Below are 19,145 nucleotides of genomic sequence, written 5' to 3'. Positions count from 1 at the left end.
TAGGATCCTAAGCACCCGCCACTGCACATGGCTTTCACTTGGGTTCTGTGGATTCCACCCCAGGTCCTCCCGCTAACATAGCAGGCCACCTCCCCTTTTATTAGTGTGGGCATGGGTCGGAGGACAGCTGTGCAGCCGACTCCCCTTCCACCCTCAGGAGGGCCCCAGGGACAAAACGCGGGTGACAGGCTGGTGTGACAAGTGCCTTTACCAGGGAGCCATCTTGTCAGCCATGTGAGTCTCACTCTGGAACCCAGGCTGGCTGGCATTGAACTCATGGCAATCCTTTGCCTCAGCATCCCAGGTGTGGGGATTATAGGCCTGTGCCACCATGCCTGGCTCTGGTAAAGACCTTAGCTGGAAATGAAGATCAGGGTTCCCCGTTTTTTTCCTCCTTTTTTAAGACCAGGCTGGTCTCAAACTCAGAGATCCCCCCATCCCTCCAAATGCTAGGATTAAAGGTGTGTGCCACCACCGCCTAGCTGAAGATCCAAGTTCTTACTTTGTAGACAGGAACCCTGAGGTCCAGAGAGGAACGGGCTGTGTACTTGATGCTCAGGCCCTTCCCCCGGACATCACAAATTTGTTTGAGAAGAACCGAATACAAGTTGGAAAAGAAATGACACGTTAGTATATTAGAAGGAACACCCAGAACCCAATGGTCAGAATGGTCAGACTGACACAAGAGGGTCTCATTGCCCAGGCTGGCCTGGCTCACTGTAACAGGGCCTAGCTCCGAACTTAGCCTGAGTGCTTGGCTTTAGGTCTGTGGACTGGAGAGATGGCTAGGCGGTTCTGGCTGTTCCTGCAGAGGTCCTGGGTTCAAAACTATCTGCAAATCCAGCTCCAAGGGATCCATTGTCCTCTCCTGGTCTCCCCAGGTACTGCAGTTCTGGCTGTCCCAGAACTATGTAGACCAAGCTGGCCTTGACTTCAGAAATCCTCCTGCCTCTGCCTCCCAAGCGCTGGGATCAGAGAGGTGTGCCACCACGCCTAGCTGCCCGGGGAACCCCTTTGTGGAGTCAGTTCTTCTTCCACCTTCTCGTGGGTTCTGGAGATGGCACTCCAGTGGTGAGGTGTGTGGCCAGACCTTCATCTGCTGCACTCACTGGCCACAGGTCCAACAGGCAGAAGCAAGACGATGCTTTAAGCATTGCAAGACCAACACCCTAAGGCTTTATCAGCTACAACCCCAAGTCTGAGGAGGTCAGGGGCCTTCCCACCATGCCCCATATCCAGGCTCTGAAGCTGAATTCAGAAAAAAAAAGCAGAAGAGCAGCATGGAACCCTCCAGACTCAGCCAGGGGCGAGGTTGTCAGCCAGCTGGCAGACTGCCCGCCTGACAGGCACAAGCCCTGGGTCCCACCCCAAGCACTGCACAAACCAGGCGTGGTGGCACACCTGTAACCCCAGCACTCAGGAGGCAGAGCAGGGTCAGCAGTTCAAGGTCAGGCACAGCGGCAGAGGAGTTCGACGTCAGTCCTGTTCTCCCAGAACAAAAACCAAAGCGAGAATGTTCTAACAATGTCTTGGGCACATCTCCCCACGACTGGAAAGCTGGGCCATCGGTGTCTCGGTGACAAGGACCCTCCTAGTTTCATCACTGGAGGCCATCTCAACTGGCCACCGGAGCCATGGTCTTCTGACACAGCCTGGCCAGGAGCCCAGCCATCTGCAGCAAGGAGTTCACACCTTCCGCCACTTTCATGTGAGTGTATCCAATCTCCTGAAACACAAGCCGAAAGGAACGGTGGGTAGCCGGGACTCTTGGCTCCTTTCCGTCTAAACTGGTGTAATCCACCACAATGACCTCAAAACGCAGGACAGGAAGAGGCTGGACCTGGCTTCACTCCGGTTCAGCTCATGCTGGAAAAGGGTGTTCCAGCTTAGGGGGCAAACCCAGAGCTTCCAGCACAAGCCCCAGCCCCAGCCTGCTAGGGTCTCACAGAACCCAGGCTGGTTTCCAACCCACTATGTAGCTGAGGATAGCCCGAGCTTCTGAGTCTCCTGCCTCCACCTCCAGGTGTGGAACTATGGGCAAACGAAAGGACACTCAGTTACTTTTGCTGCTGCTGTTTTAAACCAAAGTCTCACTATGGAGCACTGAAGGTATGCACCGCCATACCCAGCCGTACCCCATCTTATGCAGGGCTGAGGATCAACCCAGGGCTTTGCACACTCGAGGTATGTACTCTAACAACTGAGCCATTCCCAGTCAAATTTTTTGTTGTTTTTGGTTTTCAAGACAGGGTTTCTGTGTTGCCCTGGCTGTCCTGGAACTCACAGAGATCTGCCTGCCTCTGCCTCCCGAGTGCTGGGATTAAAGGTGTGCGCCACCACTGCCCAGCCCCAGTCAAATTCTTATAAAGTTACACGGACACCTGTCTGGGTTGGTGGTCCCCCACCTGGGAGCCCACCCAAGCAGAACAGGAATGTGGCAGCCACGCTGTTTCATGGGTGCCAGTGTGCAGTGACTTTCAGCCACAGAAACCCAAACGCCCTTCCTAGAGAACAAGTGACCGTGACACAGCCACACAGCAGGATGCTGCTCAGGGATGAGGGCCAGGCGTGGACACGTCACAGCAGAGCTGGCAGGCACTGCACAAGTGCAGGGAGTGTGGCGGCAGCGCCTGTAACCCCAGCCTGGGCGACGCCAGCAGACTGGACTCCAAGGAAGGCAGAAGTGCACAAGGTATTCCCGAGCTCTGACGAACCTTGATGAACTCCAGTTTCAGGTATTCGGCCATGGGGAAGGTTTTACACACTCGGAAAATGTTGCCGATGACGTCTTCTGGTGAGTAGCCCAGGTGCCACAGGTGAGCAAGAATCTAGACGAAAGACCCAACAGGCCATGAACACCGTCAACAGGAAAGGCAGATGGAGGCGGACCCACAGTGCTCCTAGCTATCACCATGGTGATCCAGGAGGCTCTGAGGACCACCTGAACCTTACGGAGGTGCTGGTGGGCCCCACAGATGCCCTGTGTCACCCAGTCCTCTGGTCACGGCAGGAAAAATTTCCCAGGAGGCACCACGTGTTCTTGGCCTTAGGAAGACGGTCTGATATCTTGCCCACATCGCGTCTCTATCCAGAGCCTTCCAGGTGGAAACCCTCACCAGCTAGCTCCCCCAGGCTCAGTAAGGAAGAGGCCCTGCGTGATGGGACCAGACAACCTACGCAGGGCAGGACTTCACTAGTGCCACGCCTTCCCTCCTGTCCACTTTCCCCAGTCTGGGGCTGTGTCTAGAGAAAGACCACTGAGCCCGAGCACCCTGGGGTGGGTTCTGGCAGTGTTAGGTAGAGTCAGGGGTTAGGTTAGCTTTGTTCCCTCAGTAACCACCTCTGGCTGTACCTGTTTCCCTGCCTGGCACTCCAGTACTGTCTCGTTCAGTTCAACCTGCCCTGCCCCTAGTCAGCGTCCAGGCTGGCTGACTGCAGTGAGAAACTCGGGATCAGGGAAAGGGTCTGCGACCACACCTGACACCTACAGACCTGAAACCACCACACACACTGACATCTGCTCAGGAACCAGACCCTGCAGCCAGCCACACTAGACCCTCCCCATCCCCCCTCTTCTGAATAACGGGGACTGCTGGGTTTCTGGTTGGCTCTCAACATTCTCGGGAAGACAGAATGGAATGTGATGTGTACCCTACCTGACAATGTGACATCACTGGAGAGGCTGGGGGCTCTTTTGTGCCTCAGGCTGAGAACCCTCTTGTGGAGGATGTAACTACAGTAGGCCATGAAGCTGCCTACCACGTCTACCACTTGTAGTGTGGCTTAGGGGAAAAATCAGCCTCTATGAGTCAGTTCCATGGTTTGGGTGTGAAATGACCCCTCTTGGTCCCTAGCTGGTGGTGCTGATCTTGCAGGCTGTGGTATTTGAGGCGGAGCCTCTGCAGCATGGCAGCAGGTCTGTGCTTCCCTATCCATCAAGATGGGAGGCAACTCATGGGGGCTGGAGAGATTGCTCAGTGGTTAAGAGCACAGGCTGCTCTTCTAGGGGACCTGAGTTTGATTCCTAGCTTTCACATGGCAATTCACAATTGTAACTCTAATCTTGGGGACCTGATGCCCTCTTCTGGACCCCAAGGGCACCAGATACACATTCAGGTAAAACATCCATGCATAAAATAAATAAATAAAAGATACAAAGTGTCTCAGCCATGTGCTCCCACCACCAGGAGCTGTCCTGCCTTCCTCCTCTGCTGGCCGCACCCCTCCTCTATAAGTCCCAGGGAGGCCTGCTCTGCTGGCTGCACCCCTCCTCTAAGTCCCAGTGATCCCTGCTCTGCTGGCTGCATCCCCCCTCTAAGTCCCAGGGAAGCCTGCTCTGCTGGCTGCACCCCTCCTCTGAGTCCCAGGGAGGCCTGCTCTGCTGGCTGCACCCCTCTTCTGAGTCCCAGGGAGGCCTCCTCTGCTGGCTGCACCCTCCTCTGAGTCCCAGGGAGGCCTCCTCTGCTGGCTGCACCCCTCCTCTGAGTCCCAGGGAGGCCTCCTCTGCTGGCTGCACCCCTCCTCTGAGTCCCAGGGAGGCCTCTTCTGTTGGCTGCACCCCTCCTCTGAGTCCCAGGGAGGCCCCCTCTGCTGGCTGCACCCCCCCCTAAGTCCCAGGGAGGCCCCCCCCTCTGCTGAGTTGCTTTTGTCAGGTTCTGATGAGCTGAGAGGGATTTTAAGGGTTAAGGGCAGTGATAAGGAATCCTGGTGCCACCCAGGGCTCCTGCCACTTAGCTCAAAAGTCCCAAGGCACCATGGGACTAAGGGAGGGAACAAGAGCCCACCTTGTAGGCCTCATCAATGTTGGCATCCACGCAGTGCTGGATCATCTCCTTCACCAGCAGGGGGTGGGGCTCATCACAGACCTGAGCAAAGTCAGGAAACGCATGGTGAGGCCCACAGACTCCAACAACCACAGTGGGATTTGGGAAGCCCTTCTCACTTCCAAAGACACCCCCAAATACGGCAGCTTCTAATGCCCTGGTTACATTTCTCATCTCCAAAATGAATGGACCACAAAGCAGCCAAAGGCCCAAAAAGACTCTCTTCTTGGGTGGCTTTACAGGCACGGTGCTGGGCACAGCAGCACATGCCGGTAACCTCAAGACTCAGGAAGAGCCAGGCGGTGGTGGCGCAAACTCTGTCTGAGAAAAAAAAAAAAAAAAAAAAACTAAAACAAATAAAAAACTAAAAAAAAACGCCGGGCGGTGGTGGTGCACGCCTTTAATCCCAGCACTCGGGAGGCAGAGGCAGTTGAATCTCTGTGAGTTCGAGGCCAGCCTGGGCTACAGAGCGAGATCCAGGAAAGGCGCAAAGCTACACAGAGAAACCCTGTCTCGAAAAAACCCAAAAACAAACAAACAAAAAAACCCTAAAAAACCTGGAGGACCTCAGATTCAAGGCCAGCCTGGGCTACACTATGTCAAGAGAAGACAAGAACAGAAGTTGGAGTGGCGGCCTAGGGCGGGTGGACAGTGACTTTGGCAGCTGTCAGAGCGGCCCACAGCACAGGTGAGGGAGGAACAGCTCTGCAGGGAGGTGGGGTGGGATCGGCAAGACCGCTGCCGGCTAACCTGGATCTGTCCCCCCCCCCTCCCCCCCACATGTGGACCCCCCAGACACCCCTCCCCCCGGGCAGGAGAGACAAAGCTATGACAGGGAGAGCACTGGCTGTGCAGGCCCACTCTGTTGCAGACCAGCCCTCCCAACCTCTCCCAGCCCTGGAACCTTGAAGACGTTCTCGCTGTTGATATAGCCGAATCCTGAGAAGGTGGACTGCAAGTTGTTCAGGGCCTGGAGGGAGGCAAGAGACATGTTAAGGGTGACTATGATGTCTCTCCCTATCCTGCCTCGGAGACTTGATGCCACCCTCCCCAGCTCACACCCACGCAGGGTGCTAGGTCCTCAGTCTTTACCCAGACTTGGTTCAACACTCATTCCCCAACCTCGACTTGTAGGGCAGTGTGCTGGCTGGTCTTATGTCGACTTGAGATCCTCCATAAGATCTAGCTGTAAGGCATTTTCTTAATTAGTATTTGATGTGGGAGGCCCAGCCCATGCTGGGTGGTGCCATCCCTGGACTAGTGGTCCTGGGTGCTATAAGAAAACAGGCTAAGCCAGTCAAGGGGAGCAAGCCAGTGAACAGCACCCCTCTACAGCCTCTGCATCAGCTCCTGCCTCCAGGTTCCTGCCTTGCTTGAGTTCCTGTCCTGACTTCCTTCAGTGATGAACAGCAATGTGGAAGTATAAACCAAATAAACCCATTTCTCCCCAACTTATTTTTTGATCACGATTTTTCATCACAGCAACAGAAACCCAAACTAACACAGGCAGCAACAGTCACCCACCAACCTGGCGCATGTCCCCTTGGGCTGTGAAGATAATGGCTTCCAGGCCATCATCTGTGTATGGCACTTTTTCCTTCTCGATGACATTCATGAGCCTGGTGAGGACTTGAGCATCAGTGAGCTTGGTGTAGCGGAGCACTGCACACCGGGACTGGATGGGCTCTGGACAGAGACAGCAGAGTGAGAGAGAGCTCCCTGGTAAGGCTGGCTGCTCATCAGGACACAGCTGATCACAGCCAAGTGTCAAATTATGAGATAAGAAGCAAAGAGGCTGGATTTCTGGCTTTCTGAGTCCCACCCCCCTGCTCTGCAGAGGGTCTTTTTCTCTGTGCATGGGCTGCATGCAAGTGTGTGTTTCCTTATCCCCAAAAGTGCCTGCCTTTAACTGCAAGGATAAAAAAAGCAAAGAGGCCTGAGTTAGCAACATCCAGCACACATAGGTCAGGGCCTGCTTCTGGAGGGAAAGGAGGCCTCAGGACAGACGCCGGCACACATACAAGCCCCACCCCAGACACAAAAAGTTAGGGTCTCTGGAGTCACAGTGCGATGGCTGGGCCCTTCAGGAAAGATCAGTTCTGTCAGGCTGGGAGGGAATGGAACCCCAACAAGCTCTTTGACGTTTCACAGGGGAACAAGGCAAGAAGGTGTCTGCCTGTAACCCCAACACTTGGGATTAAATAGGGAGGTAGGACAGGAGGATCACAGATTTAAGGTCAACCTCAGTTACAAGGTCAGTTCCAGGCTAGCCTGTGCTACCTGAGACTCAAAAACACAACGAACACCATCAACACCACCAATAAAAAGGACACGGGGGTCAGCAGTGGATAAAGATGCTTACTTCCAAGACTGACGACCTGAGCTCAATTCTGGGACCCACAGAGATAAATTACTGACTTCTACCAATTATTCTGACATCTACAGGAAGGCACACAACCCCCAATATGCGCGCGCAAACGAACAGAGAGAGAGAGACAGACACAAAAAAAAAAAACACACACACACACACACACACACACACACACACACACACACAGGTACAGAAGGAGGATAGGACAGAAAGCCCTCATTGCTGGGGATCAGCAGAACAGAAAGGAGACAGACAACACACACAGGATGGTCCAGGTGACTCACACAGTCGGTGGCAGGAGGATGTGACACCAGACGCACAGGGTAGACCAGTGTTGTGGGCAGCAGCTGGGCTAAAGGCCAAAGGGCCCCGAAAGGAAGACACCGTGGTGAGGTGGAGGCCTGGCCACACCAGGCAGCCACACAGCCTGATGCACAGAGCTGATGTCAAGGGCCGCAGGACACAAAACAACCAGAGTGTGTTCCAGATGGGCTGGGTGGCTCAGGCCTGTCATCCCAACCACTCAGGATGCTGAGGCAGGAGGACTGTGGGTTTGACGCATTCCTGAGCTATAAAGTGAGTTCAAGGCCAGCCTGAGTAAATTAGAGAAGACCAGGTCTCAAAATAAAAAGTAAACAGCACTTGCCAAGTCTGACAACCTGAGCTCAATCCCTGGGATCCACATGGTAGGAACGAGCTATCCTCTGACCTCCCCACACACTGTAGCAGGCTTGTATACAGAAACAGTGACACACACACAGACACACACACAGAGACAGACAGACAGACAGACAGACAGACACACACACACACACACACACACGGCTGGAGAAATGTCTCAGGGGTTAAAAGTACCTGCTGCTCTTCCAGAGAACCCAAGTCTGGTTTCTAGCACTCACATCAGGTTTCTCACAACTGCCTGTAACCTCAACTCCAGGGCACATACACTCAGACAGATACACAATCAAAAACAAATGAAAAAAGTAAATAAATAAAAAGGGAGCCCCGGGCTAGAGAGATGGCTCAGCAGTTAAGAGCACTGACTGCTCTTCCATAGGTCTTGAGTTCAATTCCAAGCATCCACATGGTGGCTCACAGCCATCTATAGTGGGATCTGATGCCCTCTTCTGGCATAAAGTCATATATGCAGATAGAGTACTCATATACATAAGAAAAGAAAAAGAAAAGAAAAAAGCAAGCTTCCCTGGATACAGCCGTCCAGGTTACATGCTCACCTATGATTTTGTCTGAAGCATTACAAGCCAGAGCGAAGCGGGTTGTCTTGGAGTAGATTTCCATGGTCCTCCTGAGGGCCTGCTGGGCACCGTCCGTCATGCTGAGGCAAACAAGAGGGCAGTGGGTGCCGGGCCTGGGGCACAGCCCTCCACCCCTGCTGTGCTGGAGGACTGGAGATCTGAGGCCAGCCTGGGCTACTTGGGGACGCCCATCTCCAGCCCGCACCTGTCTGCTTCATCCAGAATGATGATCTTGTGCCGGCCCTTGGGAAGGGTGACTTTCTGCTGGGCAAACATTTTGATTTTATTCCTCACCACATCAATGCCCCTGAAACAGAAGAAGGCACGTGTCACAAACGGAGGGACTTTTTCCGCCTTCACTTTGAGTTATATGGGCAGAACCAGTGCTCTCAGGCTTGCACAGTGGGGGTGTTTATTCACTGAGCCATCTCAGCGACCCTGTTTTACTTTTTTATGCGTGTGCCTAGATGCAGGGCATGTGCAGGTGGGTGCCTGGAGAGACCACAAGGTGTCAGAAGCCCCGGAGCTGGAGTTCCAAGCAGCTGTGAGCTGCCTGATGCGGGTGCAAGGAAAGGAATTCTAGGTCTCTGCAAGAGTGGCACGTTCTCGTTCTCTCTCTCTCTCTCTCTCTCTCTCTCTCTCTCTCTCTCTCTCCTCTCTCCCCCTCCTCCCTCCTCCCTCCTCCCTCCCTCCCTCTCTCTCTCTGTTTTTCCAGACAGGATTTCTCTGTGTAGCCCTGGCTGTCCTGGAACTCACTCTGTAGACCAGGCTGGCCTCGAACTCAAGAGATCTGCCTGCCTCTGCCTCCAGAGTGCTGGGATTAAAGGCGTGCACCACATGTTCTTACCTGCTGAACAATTTCTCCAGCCCCATATTTTATTTTTTGAGAGAGGGTTTTTATATGGCACCTGGGCAGACCTAGAACCCAGAATCCACCTGCCTTGGCCTTCCCAGGGCTGGGATTTCCCACACACCACTCCCAGCTCACAAGGGGCTCGGAAATCCTCCTGAGAGCCCCAAGGGCTACAGAACCTTATTTTCACCTGGGAACATGAGCTAATGGTCAAATACACAGACCAGAAGGTGGCTGTGGCTGCCAGGGCCGCAGAAGGAAACGGGGAGGCGCTTGGGGCAGTTTCAGTTTTGCGAGGCCAGAAGGCTGTTGCACTGTAACAGGAACATGTTAACACGACTGAAGCGGACACTTAAAGTGGTTTCAGGGCTGCTGAGCCGGCACAGTGGGTGAGGAGGGCACCAGCTGGCCAACCTCGGGAGACCAACAACCTCAGGTCAATCCCCAGAGCCCACATAAAGGTGGAAGAAAAGAACAATTCCACATGATTGTGTGAAGAACACACAACACACACACACACACACACACACACACACACAAACAGCGTTGAGGGGAGGGCTCTTGCCGCCAACCCTCACAACCTGAGTTTGATCCTTAGGACCCACTTGGTGAAGGAGAGAACGGACCCCCAGCAAGCTGTCCTGACCTCCTCATGTACATCATGGCATATGACCCTCCCCACAATGAATAAGCAGCAATAAAAACCAATTTTAAGAGTCATTTGAACATTGTCATCAAAACAAGGAAGCCTGCAGGTGTTCCTCAGACACTCGGACAAGGTAATGATTCCCCGGTTAAACGTGGAGTCAGAGAAGCCAGCACCGGGCACAGCCAGAACCAGGCAGAGCCCGTCCACTCAGGCACAACAGGAGCCAGCCTGCCTTCCCTCCCATCCTACCTGTCATTGGATGCATTGAGTTCCAGAACCGCATCCTTCAGGGCAGGGCCCAGCAGTGCTCTCGCCAAGCAGAGGATGCTGGTCGTTTTGCCGGTTCCTGGGGGACCCTGTAGGTAAGAGCTCCCTAATTGATTCATGCAGAAAGGACCCAGAGGCTGGAGAGACTGCTCAGCAGTTACGAGCACTGGCTGCTCATCCCAGAGGACCCAAGTTCCGTTCCCAAAGCCCCGAACTGTCTGTAACTCCAGTTCCAAGAGATACATCACCACTACCCTACCCTACCCCACTCCCTTCCCCCCTCCCTGGCACCAGACATGCACATGGGCAAAACACCCACACACATAAAAATCAACCAACCAATTAATTAATTAATTAAATTAAAGGGTTCCCATGTAGCTCTTGCTGCTCCCCCAACCCCCAACTGCTGGCACTTGCTCCCAATTCCCCAACAACCCAGCCAGGACCTGGGAGCCTCCCCAGGGGAGGGAGTGGACACGGGATGCAAGATGCCTAGAGGACAGGCCCAAGTACTCACCGCAATGATGATATTGGGCACATTGCCTTCCTTTGCAAAGACCTGGGTGAAAGAGGTTCATGAAGTTAGTGTGGTGGTACACGCCTCTAATCCTAGCACCAGGGAGGCTGAGGGAGAAGGATCAGGAACTCCGGCCAGCTTAAGTTCCATATCAAAACCCTGTCTCGAAGACAAATAAACAGCCCAGGTGCGGTGGCACGCTTGTTTAATCCCAGCACTTGGGAAGCAGAGGCAGGCAGATCAGAGTCAGAAGCCAGCCTGGTCTACATAGAAAGTTTCAGGGCAGTCAGGGCTACATAGTGAATAGTATACTCCAAAAAACCAAACAATAGCAAAAACCCCAAAAGCAACAACAACCAACCAGTTGCCGGGAAGCTGGCTCAGCAGATAAAGGCACTTTGCAAAGGCCAACAAGCTTAGTTTGTCATCCACCATCAGGCCCCAGAGGCGGTGGGAGGGAACCAACCCTGCCCTCCAGAAGCAGGAAGATCCACTCTAAATGTGGGTGGCTTCCTCCCGAGGGCTGGGGTCCTGGACTCAGTGGAAAGGAGAAAGCGGCCTAGTGAGCAGCAGCATCCACCTCCTGTTTCTAGACTGTGGGTGCCACGTGACTAGCTGCCTAACATTCCAGCCTCCATGCCTTCCCACCAGGAAGGACTGTGACCTCAGACAGTGAGCTAAAGCCAAACTAACCCTTCTGGGCTTAAGTCCTGTTCATCGGGTACTTTGTCACCCCAGCGGGGAACAGTCGACGTGAACCCTCCTTCACCACCTCAGCCAATCATCAAATCTCTAATGGCCACTGGCTTGTCAGATCCACATTGTGACGTCAGTGGGGTTACAGAGCTCCTTACCTCCAGCCTGCTCACTGTGTCTTCATTGCCAACTATTTCATGGAGCTTTACAGGTCTGTATTTTTCAACCCTGTTTTAGAAAAAGCAAATATTGACATGGTTATCCTCTCGGTACCCCAGGACAGGGCAGGAAAGGGCAACCCTGTGAATTCTGGCAGGGTGGGGCTGTGTTACCTGTGATGCCAACAGAGGGAGGCTGTGACAAGAGGACCCCGAATTCCAGGCCAACCTCTACCACATATACAAATTGCCTCAAAAAATGAAGAAGTAAGAAGCCAGCAAGATGGCTGAGCATGTAAAAGCACTCACAGCAAAGCTAAGTCAGCCTTAGTTTAATCCCCAGAACCAAGATGGTGGAGGAAGAGAACTGAGTCCCACATGCACTATGGGACTTGTATGTATGGCACATACACCCACAGTATCAATAAAGAATCATGGGCTGGAGAGGTTAAGAGCACTGGCTGGTCTTCCAGAGGTCCCGGGTTCAATTCCCAACACCCACATGACAGCTCACAACTGTCTGTAACTCCAGTTCCATGGCATCTGACACCCTCACACAAACATACAGGCAGGCAAAACACTAATGCACATTAAAAAAAAAAAAAATTAAAACAAAACATCGAGGAGCCAGGCGGCAGTGGCACACAGCACTCGGGAGGCAGAGCCAGGTGGATCTCTGTGAGTTTGAGGCCAGCCTGGGCTACAGAGTGAGATCCAGGACAGGTACCAAAGCTATACAGAGAAACTCTGTCTCGAAACACCAAAAAGAAAAAACCATCCAGGCATGGTGGCACACACCTGCAATCCCAGGTTATGTTGGGGTGGAAACAGGAGGTTCATAAGTTCAAGGTTATCCTTGACTACATAACAAGTTCTACACTAGCCTGGGCTAAATGAGACGCTTTCAATAAGTTAAAGAAGAATGTGCTGGAGAAATGACTCAGTGGTTAAGGGTACCGCTGCTGCTGCAGAAGCCCCGGATTTGACTTCTAGCATCCACACAGTGGCTCACAACCTCCTTATAATTCCAAGGAACGCAATGCCCTCTCCTGGCTTCTTCATGTACTGCATGCACACAGTGCCCAGACATACAGACAACACTCACACACAGAAAACAAAATGAATCTTAAAAAAAAAAAAAAAAAAAAAAAAAGCCAGGCGGCGGCGGCGGCGGCGCACGCCTTCAATCCCAGCACTTGGGAGGCAAAGGCAAGTAGATCTCTGTGAGTTCAAGGCCAGCCTGGTCTACAAAGCAAGTTCAGGACAACCAGGGCTACACAGAGAAACCCTGTCTCGAAAAACCAAAACAAACAAACCAAAACAAAACTCAAAAAGGAGCCAGCAAGATGGCTCAGTGGGTAAAGGCGAATGCTGATGGGCCTGACCATCCGAGTTGGATCCCTCGGACCCACATGGTAGAAGAAGACTCCTAGAAGTTGGTCTCTGACCTCCATCCACTCCCTGCCCTCTCAATAAAGAAATGGGGTGGGGGAGCTTTCAACAACAAAAAAAGATAAAAATGGAACTTTTGGTACGAATGGGCTCCTCCACTGTCCACTCCACACAACAGAGGGAACCGCAGAGTAAGCAGTGGGCTCCGTCTAGCCAGCTCTGATGCACACCGTCTGCAGAGGCTGGCAGGTGCGCAGTGATGGCCCCAGGTGCACCCATTTCTGTCCCACCAAATGATGTAAGTGCTCATCCAGGGTCTCTGTGGAGACAGGCAGACTTGCTGGCCCACAGAGTGCTACTGTTCCAGATGGCCTACTCTTGCCCCTCTAGCAGGAAACTGGTGGTCTCAGGCTATGACTGGGAAGCCTGTGTGGGCAGTTCTTAAGCAATTTGAAATGGCACTTAGACACTTCATTAAAATATTGTTCCCTTGGGGCTGGAGATAGCTCAGTGGTTAAGAGCATCAGCTGCAGCCGGGCAGTGGTGGTGCACGCCTTTAATCCCAGCACTTGGGAGGTAGAGGCATGAGAATCTCTGTGAGTTCAAGGCCAGCCTGGTCTACATAGCAGTCCCAGGACAGGCTCCAAAGCTACACAGAGAAACCCTGTCTTGAAAACAACAACAAAAGCACCAGCTGCTCTTCCAGAGGACCCAGGTTCAATTCCCAGCACCCACATGGCAGCTCACAATTACCTATTACCAGGGATTCTAACTCCCTCTCCTCACCTGAGGGTACTGCATACACCCATAGACATAAATTAAAAAACAAAAACTTGTGCCCATTTGGAATCTATTTATTTATAGACAGGGTCTTCTCATAAAGCCCAGGCTATCCTGGAACTTACTATGTAGCAAAGGATGACCTTGAACTCCTGATCATTCAGCCTCTACCTCCCCTGCTGGGGAAGGAAATGTGGGTTTTCCGAATGTCAGGCAAGCGTCATATCAACCGGGCCACATCTCCAGATGGCCTGGAACTCATGACCACTAAGTTCTGCCTTTTAAATAAACAAGCAACGTCAAGTGAGAAAATGACCTTTTCCAGCTCTGGGTACAGATGTGGTAGATTTACAATGATGTGACCAGCAAAGCTTCCTTTGCTCTTTATTATATTCTGTGGATTTCTGTTCTATTTTCAGAGACAGGGTTTCACCAGGTAGTCCTTGCCAGACTGGAACTCCCTATGTCGACCAGGCTGGCCTTGGACTCAGAGATCCATCATTTCTGCTTTATGTTGTTTTAAGTATATAACATACATGTTTACTATGTGTGTGTGCCACAGCACAGGTGTGAAGGTCAGAAAAGAACCTTTGGGAGTCACTTCCCTCCTTCCAACATGCAGAATCCAGACATTAAACTCAGGCTGACTGGCTGGCTACAAGCACCCTTATCACTGAGCCATCTCTCCAGGACTTGTTTTTGGTGACAGGGACTGATATAGCCCAGGCTGGTCTCAAACTCACTATGTAGCTGACAAGGATATGCTACCCATTTGGATTCTCATTTTCTTTTTACTGATTTCTGTGGCTACCAGACAATGCTAACTACATACGTGCTTCTCTCTCTCTCTCTCCTCCTCCTCCTCCTCCTCCTCCCCCCTCTCTCTCTTCAGTGCTGGGGAAGGAACCCTGGGCCCTGAGCACGCCAGGCAAGAATCCTGCCACTGAGCCGTATTCCCAGCTTTTGTAGTATTCTTCCTAGTATTAGTCTAGATCACTGGTTCTCAACCTGTGGGTCATGACCCCTTGGGGACTCTCAAACAACCCTTTGACAGGGGTCACCCGAGACCACTGGAAAACACAGATATTTACGTTACGATTCATAACAGTAGCAAAATAAGTTATGAAGCAGCAATGAAAATAATCTTTTTGTTTTTTTTTTTGTTTTGTTTTTTTGAGACAGGGTTTCTCTGTGTAGCTTTGCGCCTTTCCTGGAACTCACTCTGTACCAGGCTGGCCTCAAACTCAGAGATCTGCCTGCCTCTGCCTCCCGAGTGCTGGGATTAAAGGAGTTCGCCACCACCCCCCGGCTGAAAATAATTTTATGGTGGGGGTCACCACAACACGAGGAACTGTATTTAAAGGTCACAGCCTTACGAAGGTTGAACCACTGATCTAGACAGTCTGATACTTCAGTCGGCCAAGGACTGTCTCTGCTGTCTGGTGCCACAGGCCTTACATTTGATAAAACAAGTTCATGATAGCAGGTGCTTTTGTACAAATGTCTGAAACCGAGTTCCACAAAACAACCAACCAAACCACCACCAACAACAACAACAAAAACCAGGGCTGGTGGCACACACCGACCGAAGGAAAAGACGGCAGGATCAGAATTTAAGGTCATTCTTGGCTATATATAAAGTCCAAGGCTTAGCTTAGGGTAGTGAGACATGCCGTTAGTACTGCACAGCAGAGCGCCCTGTTCGTCAAGTTCAGGCATCACTTAGACAGGTTGGGACTCTGAGACACACGCCCCTCAGTTTCCATAAATAAAAATCTCTACCTCTGCCTGGTAGCTCACACCGGTCATTCCGGCACTTGGGAAGCTGAGGCAGGAGGATTGCGGAAAGTTCAAGAACTGTGGGGCTGCACAGTGAAACCCAGGGCTGGGAATGGGACTCGGTCGGTAGAGTGCTTGCTTAGGCCTACACAAAGCCGCCAGTTCCATTCCCAGCGCTGCTTTACGACAGACAGTAAGGCGCGCCTGTCATCCCACGGAGGCAGGAGGAGCAGCGGTTCAAAGTCACCCTCTGCTACACAGTGAGTTCGAGACCAAGCGGGGTCACCCAAGACCCTGTCTCAAAAAAAAGAAACGCAGCTTCAAAAAGAGAAAGAGAAAGAAAATCTGGCTCCAGGGGTCGAACGGCACCTTCGGGGTCCCCCCCAGACCCAGCCGGAAGCCGGGTGCCTGGAGCTCAGCCCGCCCTCCCTCGCCATCGCCTCTCCGCTCGCGTGACTATGGCCGCGCGCTCACCACGGCAGCTCGTAGTGGCCAGCGCCACCCGCGGTCCTGCTGGGGACAGCCGGGGGCTCCTGCGCCCCACTCTCGGCCGCGCCGCAGCCGCTCTCCTGCACCTCCATTCCGGCGCCCGCTCTTCCCGCCACCCGAAGCTCCGCCCCGTGACGTTTCCACGGAAGTCTCGGCCCTGGTTTCCGGGCAACCCTGGGAGGGGACCGGAAGTGGGAGTGGGGTGAGGGGGGAGGACGGTCTCTTCCCGCGCCTGCGCAGAGAGCGCAGCGTAGCCACACCACTGGCCGCTAGAGGCCGCTGTGGCCACAGGAGATCGCGTTCGAGGGGCGAGGAAAGGTGAGGATGTTGCCATCCAGGGGAATGTCTCCAGGAAAGGACGTTTGTGTCATCTTATTGTATTTTATTTAATTGTATTCTATTTCATCTCGTTCCGTTTTATTTTCACGTTTTTGGTTTCTAGAAACTGAGTAAGTATTACTGCTCTGAATCCCAGCCTGACTCACAAACGAGTGGCCATCCTCCTGCCTCAGCTTCCCGGGTGATAGGATTAATTTTTTAAGAATTACTTCATTCTCGCGAGTGTTTTGTATATGCACCACGTGCATGTCATCTTGGAGGAGTGTGTTGGATCCCCTGGAGCTGGAGTTAGACTCTTGCGAGCAGTCATGTAGGTGCTGGGAATTAAATCCACGTCTCTGCGAGAGTCTAGTACTCTTTTGTTTGGTTTTGGTTTTGGTTTTGGTTTTGTGTTTTGTGTTTTGATACAGAGTGAGTTCCAGGACAGCCAGGGCTACACAGAGAAACCCTGTCTTGAAAACAAAAACAACTGCCTATAACTAGTTCCTCTGGTCTCTGTGGGTAACTAGACCCTTGTAAACACACACTCATACACATACTTAAACTTTTACTTATGTGTCTGTGTCTGTGTGAGTCTATGCCCCCCATGTGTGGGTGCCCATAGAGGCAAAAAGAGAGCAACTAGAGTTATAGGCAATTGTGAGCTGCCCAATGTGGGTGTGGGGACCCGACCTCAGGTTCTCCAGAAGGGAACCAACTGTTCTTCAGCACTGAGCCGTCTCTTCAGCCCAATAATGATAAATTTTCATTTTGGGAACAGGATCTCACCATGTAGCTCCAGCTGGCCTAGAACTCACTATGAGACCAAGGTGCCTTGAACTCACATTGATTCAATCGCCCTGCCTCCTGATGCTGGAGTAAGAAGCAACCAGACCCACCTCTCACAATATTTTTTTTTTCTCGAGATAGGGTTTCTCCGTGTAGCTTTGCAACTTTCCTGGAACTCACTCTGTAGCCCAGGCTGGCCTCGAACTCACAGAGATCTGCCTGACTCTGCCTCCTCAGTGCTGGGATTAAAGGCGTGCGCCACTACCTCATGGCCTCATTTTTTTTTTTTTTTTCAAATTAAAGAACTGAAGTGGAGAGACACTGAGGAATACATCTTAACGTTAACCTCTGGCTTCCACAATACCCTGCATAGATGAGTGGGCCTGTGTACACACATGTACATAACACGCAACTTACATGTTAAGTATATAAATAAAAATTGAACAAATAGGCATTTTCCGGGTCTGGAGAGATGGCTCAGTGGTTGAGAGCACTTGCTGCCCTTGCAGAGGTCCGGAGTTTGGTTTCTAGCACCCCCATCAGGCTGCTCACAACCACTTGTAACTCCAGCTCCCAGAGGATGCCAACACTCTTCTCTAGACTCTGAGGGCACCTGTACTCACCCGCACATGGACACACATGAAAACATATAATGAAAAATAAATATGTTTTTAAAGGATACTTTCTAGGCCCCGGGCTTGGTGGCACAGGCCTTTAATTCCAGCACTTTGGGAACAGAGGCACCTGGATGTTTGTGAGTTCAAGGCCAGCCAGAGCCAGACATAGTGAGACTCCTATCACAAAAATTCAAAAAGTAAATTAAATTAAAGATACTTTCTGGCCAGGCATGGCCATGCACACCTGTCATCCTAACACTAGCGACGCAGAGACTGGAGGATAATGAGTTCAAGACCAGCCTGGGACTACATAAAGGGAGCCTCTGCCTGAACAGAATAACAACAAAAAAAGCCAACAGGAGACACATACCTCAGCACTTGGGAGATGGAGGCCAGTCTGAGATACACAAGACTCTGTCTCAGAGAAATAACAGGGTTTGTGTTAGAAGCCTCGAGTGTGGGGGGCTGATGTTTCCCCCAAGGTGGCATTTCCGAGCATTGAAGCTGGTGATTTCCAAGTGGGCTTGCCCTACCAATAGCAAGCTCAGCAGAGTACTCAGAGCACTCGTTCACATACGAACCCGCCTGCTTGTCTAGACACATTCCACCAAGCGCCTCTGCTAAGCACAAAGGTTTTCATTTGAACTCTTTAGTTGAACATTGACAGTTTTGAATTGCCGGCCTGGCTTTTCGTTTTTTTGTTGTTGTTGAGACAAAGTCTCTCTAGGTAACCCTGGCTGACCTGGACTCACTATGGAGACCAGGCTGAACTTGAACTCACAGAGCTTTGCCCTGCCCCTGCCTTTGGAGTGCTGAGATTAAAGGTTGTGCCACCACTCCTGGTCATTCTTTGTCTTCTGTAATAATAAGAAAGCAAGGACAGAACTTTCCCAGATGGGCACAGAGGACAGATTTTATGTCCCAGGAGGGGCTGGGGTGTGGCTCAGTGGTAGAGCCCCTGCCTAGAATCCCCCAGTGAGGGGCTGAGGTGTGGCTCAGTGGTAGAGCACCTGCCTAGAATCCCCCAGTGAGGGGCTGGGGTGTGGCTCAGTGGTAGAGCACCTGCCTAGAATCCCCCAGTGAGGGGCTGGGGTGTGGCTCAGTGGTAGAGCACCTGCCTAGAATCCCCCAGTGAGGGGCTGGGGTGTGGCTCAGTGGTAGAGCCCCTGCCTAGAATCCTCCAGTGAGGGGCTGAGGTGTGGCTCAGTGGTAGAGCCTCTGCCTAGAATCCCCCAGTGAGGGACTGGGGTGTGTCTCAGGAGACCATTTGCCTAGAATCCCAGACTGACCTCAAAGTCACTATGCCATTTAGGATGGCCTTGAACTTTTGATCCTCTTGCCTCTTGCTCTTGTGTGCTGGGATTACAAGTGTGTAGCACCACACACACATC

At 52.2% G+C, this 19,145-nt stretch overlaps 1 protein-coding gene across 2 annotated transcripts; it reads right to left on the bottom strand.

Moving 5' to 3' along the window:
• Nucleotides 1-1,156: 1,156 nt before the first annotated feature.
• Nucleotides 1,157-18,275, bottom strand: Rfc2 (replication factor C subunit 2). 2 transcript variants are annotated; one of them, XM_037198299.1, is made up of 11 exons: nucleotides 18,125-18,275; nucleotides 11,591-11,660; nucleotides 10,737-10,778; nucleotides 10,202-10,308; nucleotides 8,656-8,757; nucleotides 8,430-8,530; nucleotides 6,352-6,509; nucleotides 5,728-5,793; nucleotides 4,785-4,865; nucleotides 2,715-2,828; nucleotides 1,157-1,726 (listed from the first exon to the last, which is right to left on the bottom strand). In XM_037198299.1, the coding sequence occupies exons 1-11, from the start codon at nucleotides 18,241-18,243 to the stop codon at nucleotides 1,616-1,618; spliced, it is 1,071 nt and encodes a 356-aa protein (XP_037054194.1). In that variant the 5' UTR covers nucleotides 18,244-18,275; the 3' UTR covers nucleotides 1,157-1,615. The 2 variants fall into 2 exon arrangements, with proteins under 2 accessions (XP_037054194.1, XP_028725940.1); XM_028870107.2 differs by lacking the exon at nucleotides 18,125-18,275 and adding an exon at nucleotides 16,016-16,215.
• Between the last annotated feature and the right edge of the window lie 870 nt (nucleotides 18,276-19,145).

Source organism: Peromyscus leucopus, chromosome 23 (assembly GCF_004664715.2).
Source record: "Peromyscus leucopus breed LL Stock chromosome 23, UCI_PerLeu_2.1, whole genome shotgun sequence".
Lineage (NCBI taxonomy): Eukaryota > Metazoa > Chordata > Mammalia > Rodentia > Cricetidae > Peromyscus > Peromyscus leucopus.
The sequence above is the reverse complement of the archived record's forward strand: the minus strand, read 5'-3'. Positions and strand labels throughout refer to the sequence as shown.